Source organism: Tupaia chinensis, unplaced genomic scaffold (assembly GCF_000334495.1).
Source record: "Tupaia chinensis unplaced genomic scaffold, TupChi_1.0 Scaffold000037_4, whole genome shotgun sequence".
Lineage (NCBI taxonomy): Eukaryota > Metazoa > Chordata > Mammalia > Scandentia > Tupaiidae > Tupaia > Tupaia belangeri.
The window spans coordinates 264,012-272,034 of NW_006159487.1; the positions used below are offsets into that span (position 1 = coordinate 264,012).

The 8,023-nt window shown below is 61.0% G+C and overlaps 2 protein-coding genes across 3 annotated transcripts in view; both read right to left on the reverse strand.

The window, feature by feature from the left end:
• VSIG2 (V-set and immunoglobulin domain containing 2) overlaps positions 1-2,714 on the reverse strand; it is a 9,508-nt gene extending 6,794 nt beyond the window's left edge. Inside the window, exons 1-4 of the mRNA XM_027772684.1 lie at positions 1,877-2,714; positions 1,411-1,574; positions 755-962; positions 51-148 (exon numbers count right to left, since the gene is read on the reverse strand). Of these exons, the coding sequence (XP_027628485.1) occupies positions 51-148; positions 755-962; positions 1,411-1,574; positions 1,877-1,937 (531 nt within the window). The 5' untranslated portion in view covers positions 1,938-2,714. The remainder of the gene's footprint in view (positions 1-50; positions 149-754; positions 963-1,410; positions 1,575-1,876) is intronic.
• A 51-nt stretch (positions 2,715-2,765) lies between these two features.
• Positions 2,766-8,023, reverse strand: part of ESAM (endothelial cell adhesion molecule) — a 14,956-nt gene continuing 9,698 nt past the window's right edge. Inside the window, exons 3-8 of one of the 2 annotated variants that reach the window (XM_014588716.2) lie at positions 7,400-7,441; positions 5,993-6,152; positions 5,671-5,826; positions 4,127-4,249; positions 3,759-3,885; positions 2,766-3,492 (exon numbers count right to left, since the gene is read on the reverse strand). In XM_014588716.2, the coding sequence (XP_014444202.1) occupies positions 3,177-3,492; positions 3,759-3,885; positions 4,127-4,249; positions 5,671-5,826; positions 5,993-6,152; positions 7,400-7,441 (924 nt within the window). In that variant the 3' untranslated portion in view covers positions 2,766-3,176. Of the gene's footprint in view, positions 3,493-3,758; positions 3,886-4,126; positions 4,250-5,670; positions 5,827-5,992; positions 6,153-6,917; positions 7,074-7,239; positions 7,442-8,023 lie in introns of both variants that reach the window. The other variant, XM_006140578.3, reaches the window with a different exon arrangement.

The following is an 8,023-nucleotide window of genomic DNA, read 5'->3' on the forward strand; positions in this document are numbered from 1 at the left end:
CTGCCGGGAGGGGGCGTAGGAGAAGGCCCCAGGCGCACCCAGTTGTACACCGGCTTGGGCGCGCCCTCGGATGAGCTGCATCGCAGCGCCGCAGCGCCTCCCACGGCGAAGAGCCCGCTCTGGCTGCATAAGGGGGTGCTGGGGGGCACTGAGAGAAGCACAGAAAGCACCCACAATCCTTCGTCTCATCCCAGGAAGTGCTAGATCTCCTGTGTGGATCCCCCTACCAAAGACAGTGGTCCACTGCCACTCACAGCCCCGTGTCCCCAGGAATCAGTGCGACTGGGAGTTCACGGCAAGCCGAAGTGTTAGTGTGATGTCCACTTGCTGTTCCCGTTCCCGCCTGCCAGACACACACGGCAGCCCTCAGTGTGTGACGCAGCATCTGCCCCCTGTCCTGCAGCTTCTCATCCACCCAAACATCCCCGCCTCTCCGAGCCTTCTAGCTGCTGCTCTGGGCAGCTCCGTCAGTATGAAAATGGGGCCCTTTCCTTTAATGGCCGCTCCTGACCTAGAAGAGACGGAATGGAACGAGGCTCCCCTGGGCATGGCAGGGAGCTGGACAGAGCTGGGGCAGGGAGTGACTCAGATCTGTGGGAAGGGCTTCCTCTCTCAGACCCTTTGTTGCCAGGCCCCAGGGAGGGGACGCTGTGGAGGGTGGAGCCAGGTCCCAGAGATGTTTCCCCTGGGCTCCAGGGGCGCTGAGCATTTCGGCTGAAGTGGGGACACCCAGGCAGTGTAGCAGGCCCCTCACCCAGCACGGTGAAGTTGATCAGCCCCAGCCCATTGGTGTAGAAATCGGGTGGGTTGTTCACTTGGCAGAGGTAGGTTCCGGTATCTGAAGGGTGAACGTCGGTCAGCGTCAGGGTGGCCACCCCCCCAGTGGGGGGGTTCTGAAGCAGGCTGGCCCTCCTCGCCTTCGAGCCAGTGGGGTACAGATGGCCATTGGTGAAATACAGGATCTGGGGAGGGTGGGAGACACACTCTGGGCCTGGCATCAAACCTGGTCCCCGCCTGAAGAGCAGGTGTGAGAGGCCACTGCCACCCAGGTGGAACCAGGAACGGCTCTCGGTGCCGAACCCAGCCGCACCCAGCACTGAGAGCCTGAGGCGCTGACTGCCCCCCACTGAGCACAGGGTCTGTGGGGAGATGTGACAGTTTTCCATCTCGACATCTTGGTGTCACTGGGGTCATACGGAAGTGGGGGCTGCACTGACCGCAGGGAGTCGGACTCAGAGCTACAGAAAAGGGAAGGGTGATAGGTCACCACAGACTGCAGCCCCAGGGAACAGGAAGCACCCCCAGCTTTGCATCCAAACTTGCTGGTCCTCAGACCACCCTCCTCGCCTCGCCTCTCGGCCCCTGGGTCCTCTGTCCCTGCCTCTCCCCCGGCAGGTGCCTTCAGCTCACCGGATGGGCTGCAGAGACGGGGGTCCCGGGCGGTGCGAAGCTCCACTCCAGGGCGAAGCTGTCTCCCACGGACGTGCTGTAGCTGCAGGTTAGCTCAGCTGTCCTGCCCACCGGTGTGCTCAGTGGCTCAGCGGGGACCTTGACCTCCACAGCTAGCCCCAGGGCTGTGGGCAGAGGCAGGCCATGGCCCTACCCAGGTAGCCCCCCACCAGCAGCCCAGAGTACACCCTCTCCCTTAAGCCAGCTTCTCCCTTCTTAAAACCTGAGGTTTCAGGGAGGGTGGGGGCCACTGCCTGGTTGGTTTTGTGGGTAAAATGACAAGACCAGGTGAGGCACAGGGTGTGTTTGGCAGGAAAGGAAAACCATGGCCCCACGGGCACCCCCCCTCGCACTCACTGTGGAGTCGGCCCCCACATGCTGCACTTTGCAGGTCCCCTCCCCTCTCTGCCCCAGCCTGGCCCCTCACCTCTTAGGCATGCCAGGCCCAGCAGTGCCTGGCAGAGGAAGGGCCACAGCAGCTGGGTCATGGCGTGTTCTGTCTCCTGCTGTGGGCTCTGGGTGCTGGGGCTGAGAGGAAGCACCAGGGCCTTCCTGGTACGGGCAGCACTGGGCAGACTGGTTATCACAGAGCAAACGGAGCAGAGCCCTCCCTGCAGCCCGGCCCAGAACCTTGGGCAGGCTCCTTCCGCCTGCCCCCAAGGCCTACGGCTCTGCTGGGCTGGGCGTGGGCTCCAAGGGGAGGCTCACCCAGGGGGCCTGGAGGAGACGGTCAGCTCTGGATGGAGAGGGTCATTGTGCTGGCAGTGGGAACAACATGGCCCTCCGCAAGAGCTCAAGCCAGACCCTGGCCCTTTGGAGATTCTTGTTGCTTATTCTTTAAGCTTACGTGTTTATTTCTTCAGAGACACAGGCACCTCTGGCAAGGTCTTCACTCGTGACCCACCAGCCCGGACCACCGTGCCCAGGCACAGTGGGGAGGAAGCTTCCATGGAACACTCAGGCCTCCCACTCCCAAACCCTGTACACCTCATGGGCAGAGAAACAGGAGCCCACCCTCCGCAGGAAAGGGTGTGACCGGGTGGTGCTCGTCCCCTGTCCGTACCCGGGGGAGGCTTTGGTGGGGCAGGAATGTGTGTGGGCAAAGACGGGCTGGGTGCCCACTCGGGCCAAGCTCTCTTTTGTCCTGCACACGTAGCTGTGCCCTGGCCACCCAGGCTGCCCAGGGGATGAGGGTCCCCTCCGCTCTGGCTTCTTGTGCCTCCCCACCACAGGGCAGCAGACGGCCTCCTGGAAAACTCTAGAAGAGCGTTCATCTGGAGAGGGCCGCTCCCGGCAGTCCAACATCAGCCAACTCCTTGTTTGAAAAGGTTTAATTCTTGTTCCATATAAACACAATGCATATTTATTGGCATTTGTAAAATGAGGACAAAAACACGTACTTCACGTTAGTTTTAAACTATCTTCCTTATCTCCTGCCCCAGCAGACCCAACCAAGCCAGCAGGGCAGGTGTGTTGACGCAGGAGGAGGTGGTACAGGTCACCCCGAGGCACCCGGGGGACAACTGGCTGCTTCCCGGGGAGTAGCAGAGGTGGCACCCCTCCGCATCTCAGCCCCTCCTTCGGCTCCTGGACAGTTAGGTCTTCCTGAGTCTTCCCAGAGTGACATGTGGGGCAGAGGACTGGAGGGCAGAGTGGCTGGGGCAGGACTCAGCCCTGTGCGGGTGACCGTTGCAGGCCACCTGGTTGGGCCAGTACGTGGCCAGACCTCACACCAGAGACCCAGCCTGGCTCTGGGCGGGAACCATCAGGGGCGTAGCACCCATGCGGCTCAGGGCAGAGGGGGACACCCCACCGGGGCCCGGGGACGCTGGCCGCGGGTGGGCCCCATTTGTCCTGGACGGTCGTGGTGAAGGAAGGGCCTGGCTGGAAAGACTGGGTGTGGGGGTCAGGGCACCAGGCCTGAGAGGACCAGGGGGGGGCCGGAGGGCACGTGCTGAGGTGACCGAGGACAGAGTCCCATTCTTGGAGACTGTGTCTGAGCCCTTGGGCCAGGGCAGGGTCCGGGGAGCGACGGCATCCTCCCTGGGGGTCAGAGAAGTGGTCAGGGGTCAGGGGAGAGGGCAGGAGAGAAGAGCTTCTGAGCTGCCCACCGCCTCCCCCCAGCCCTGGGACCCCCTCCAGCTATTCCTGCAGGAGGTCGCTGCCCCCCACCTCTCCTGACCCTGGGACCCCTCCAGCTACGCCTGCAGGAGGCCACTGTCCCTGCCCCTCCCCCCAGGGGCCTGGGACCCCCTCCAGCTACTCCGGCTGGAGGCCACTGGCCCCGCCCTGGCAGCAGAGACCCTTACTTGATGTCATTGGCCGGCTCCTCCAGGGCCTTGCCGCTGCGTTGGTACAGGAGGACTAGCCCAGCCAGCAGCCCAAGCCCGACCAGTGTGCCCACGACTGCGCCGGCCACCACAGAAGCCCCGGGCCCTGGGAAGAGTGTGGTGTCAGGCAGCCGCCAGCTGTCCTGGCCTCCTGGTCCTGCCTTGCCCGCCCTGCACTGCCGCCATGCCCTTCCACCATGCCCTTCCCTCCCCTGCTGGGGAAAGGGCAGCTGCCAGGAACACCACCCTGCATGAGCATTTGACCAGGACCTGCACTAGCCAAGGGCACCCCCGCCCCACACCCACCCTGCACTGGCCTCCCCTCGCCACACGTACCCCTCACTGACCTGTGCTCACCGCCAGGGTGACGTTGCACTGAGCACTGCCCACCTCATTGCGGGCCGTGCAGACATACACTCCAGACCTGGTAGCCGAGAGGTTGGTGAGACTTAAGGAGCCTTGAATCTCATCTGTGGGCACAGCGTAGCCATCAGGCACCCGCTTTTCCATTAAAAAAAGAAAAAGCCTGTCCTACTCTGGAACGTCCTCCCGGACTCTCCGGACAGCACACTGTTCGTGAAGGAGCTGAAAGGTGACAGCCAGCAGGTGGGCCCTGCTCCCAGGGGCAGGCCTGTGAGCCCAGCGCCCACTTCCTCTCCCGCAGCCGTGGCTGTTATGGTGCAAGGAGGACCATCGCCAGCGTGATGAGAGAGGAGGCGAGGGGCAAGGAAGCCAGGACCCGGCAGAGGCCCTCGGTAGCCCCGGGTCCCCATGTCCTCATCTGTGAACAGGGCAGCACAGCCTCCCCCAGGTGCAGAAGGTGACCCGGGCTGGTCATGACCCCCGCCACACTGCTGGCCGCTCACGCTGCACTGAACTTGAGTTCTCTGACTTACCAAAACGCCTCAGCCGGCCTGGTAAGCACCATCTTTTTTTTTTGAGAGGTTTTCGCTATAGGGCGCGTGCGCTCACCAGACAGAGAGAGACAGAGACAGAAAGCGAGAAATCACCCCCCCGGTGTGGGGGAGTCACGCTGCAATCCCTTCTCCTCCATTCTCCTCTCGGGATCTTGGGCACGCACGCACATGCGCCCGGCGTGAGTTCCAAACCACCAGGTCTGGGATGCGAACCGCGGTCGACCACGTGAGAGTCCAGTTAGCCATTACGCTAACTGCTGGTTCCTGGGATAATCACTATCTTAAAAAGGAATAAGCTTTTATTTACTTATTTATTTATTTATTTTAAAGCGGTCACATGGAAATAGAAAGAGTGGCAGAGTGAAACCCCACATATGCAGCACCCAGGTCCTGCAGGTGCTGACGTTTCCCTGCATTTATGTCATTTCGCATTTTCCGGCACATCTTAAACTACATACTTCAGCATGGAGCTCCAAAATGGCATTGTCCCACTCATGCAATGCCAGTCCCGTGCCTGACAAGTCACACTTCTCTGTGCTCCACATTTAAATGGCCCAGCTAGGGGCCAGCAGGGAGTATAGTGGTTAAAGTGCTGGACCCCACGTGGCCGACCGCAGTTTGAGTCCCAGAACCAGTGGCTTGAAAACCACGCTGGGATCATGGGCATGTGTGCCCCAAACCCCAGGAGGACAATGGAGAAGTGACTGGCATGGCCATCCCCTTCTGGGGGGGTGACTTCCATCCCCCTACCACCCAGGTCTCTGGTATGCGGCCTATAACAGACTAAAAAAGTGAAAGCCCCAGTCGTCCCTGAGTATTCTTCACAGCAGGTGTGTTCAAGTCCAGGCTACTGATGCCACTCACAGAGGAGGTGCAATGGGGGCAGAGGCACACAGAGCGCTGGGGCTTGCACCGACACAGCAGGACACCCCCAGGGCCCCCTGTCCCTCCCGCTCCCTGGCCAGTCCCCTCACCTAAAACCGGTGAGTAGAAAACCTGTTTGAACGGGGGCAGCTGCATCCACCGGTACTTGGCAGTAGGCTTACTCCTCGGGGACTGGCAGCTCAGGGTCACATTGCCACCCACATGGGGCATGCCCATGAGGTGGCAGGACGGAGGCGCTGGAGGAACTGGGAATGGGGGACAGGTTAGCCCACAACCAGTGGACTGCAGGCCTGCCACGCCTCCCACCCTGCTGCCACTCAGCGGCCCCTCCTCCAGCCCCGCGCCCCGGCAGTGCCCAGCCCTGGCTGCTGCCAGGTGGAGCAGGACCTTCAGTGGGTGCTTTGCACTCACCTAGCACGGTCAGCTCCAGGGTTTTGCTGCTGTGGGCCAAGTTGGAGCCGGCAGTGTCTCCCACATTCACGGTGCACACGTAGGAGCCAGAATCCTCCTCCCGGAGGTCCCGCAGCCGCAAGGACACATTTCGGGAAGGCATGGTGTGGGCCAGGGACACCCTCGGTTTGCGACCACGTGAGAGTCCAGTTAGCCATTACGCTAACTGCTGGTTCCTGGGATAATCACTATCTTAAAAAGGAATAAGCTTTTATTTACTTATTTATTTATTTATTTTAAAGCGGTCACATGGAAATAGAAAGAGTGGCAGAGTGAAACCCCACATATGCAGCACCCAGGTCCTGCAGGTGCTGACGTTTCCCTGCATTTATGTCATTTCGCATTTTCCGGCACATCTTAAACTACATACTTCAGCATGGAGCTCCAAAATGGCATTGTCCCACTCATGCAATGCCAGTCCCGTGCCTGACAAGTCACACTTCTCTGTGCTCCACATTTAAATGGCCCAGCTAGGGGCCAGCAGGGAGTATAGTGGTTAAAGTGCTGGACCCCACGTGGCCGACCGCAGTTTGAGTCCCAGAACCAGTGGCTTGAAAACCACGCTGGGATCATGGGCATGTGTGCCCCAAACCCCAGGAGGACAATGGAGAAGTGACTGGCATGGCCATCCCCTTCTGGGGGGGTGACTTCCATCCCCCTACCACCCAGGTCTCTGGTATGCGGCCTATAACAGACTAAAAAAGTGAAAGCCCCAGTCGTCCCTGAGTATTCTTCACAGCAGGTGTGTTCAAGTCCAGGCTACTGATGCCACTCACAGAGGAGGTGCAATGGGGGCAGAGGCACACAGAGCGCTGGGGCTTGCACCGACACAGCAGGACACCCCCAGGGCCCCCTGTCCCTCCCGCTCCCTGGCCAGTCCCCTCACCTAAAACCGGTGAGTAGAAAACCTGTTTGAACGGGGGCAGCTGCATCCACCGGTACTTGGCAGTAGGCTTACTCCTCGGGGACTGGCAGCTCAGGGTCACATTGCCACCCACATGGGGCATGCCCATGAGGTGGCAGGACGGAGGCGCTGGAGGAACTGGGAATGGGGGACAGGTTAGCCCACAACCAGTGGACTGCAGGCCTGCCACGCCTCCCACCCTGCTGCCACTCAGCGGCCCCTCCTCCAGCCCCGCGCCCCGGCAGTGCCCAGCCCTGGCTGCTGCCAGGTGGAGCAGGACCTTCAGTGGGTGCTTTGCACTCACCTAGCACGGTCAGCTCCAGGGTTTTGCTGCTGTGGGCCAAGTTGGAGCCGGCAGTGTCTCCCACATTCACGGTGCACACGTAGGAGCCAGAATCCTCCTCCCGGAGGTCCCGCAGCCGCAAGGACACATTTCGGGAAGGCATGGTGTGGGCCAGGGACACCCTCGGTTTGCTGGACACAGCCCCATTGATGTAGGCCAGCACCTGGGGGCACGTCTCCCATTACTAAGGCACCTGTCACTGCGCCCGCCCTCTGGCTGTGCCAGCTCCGTCTCTCCCGGCAGGTTCCCTGTGCTCCTCCCTCAAGTCACCAGGGCGTTTAGGAAAGGGGGCAAAACGGGGAGCAGGGGTGCTGCAAGTAAGAGGCAGAGGTGGACACGAGATGCAGGGTGGGTCGGGTTTCGTCGGGTCTGAGACATACACAGTTGGGAGAGAGGCCATCGCCAAGAAACAAAAGGATCAAAGCATCTTAAAAAGAAGACGAAATGATCTTCTGAACACATTTTCCAGGACCTTGGAAGGAGCCCCGGTATCTGAGGGGCTCAGAGAAGGGCTGCATCCTCTTCTTGGCAAAGCCGCCTGTGAGTTTGGGGTCATGGACAGGTGGAAGCCGGGACAACGCTGTCCCTGGCCTCTCAGGGTGGTGTCAAGGGCAGGCAGGCAGACAGACGATCAGGCACCGAGTGGGGGAGAAGCAGCCTGTGGCATCACAGGGCCCAAAGTACAGGCACAGAGATGGCCACCCCCCGCCCTCCAGGTCCCAGGCCTCCCCGAACCCCTCCCCCC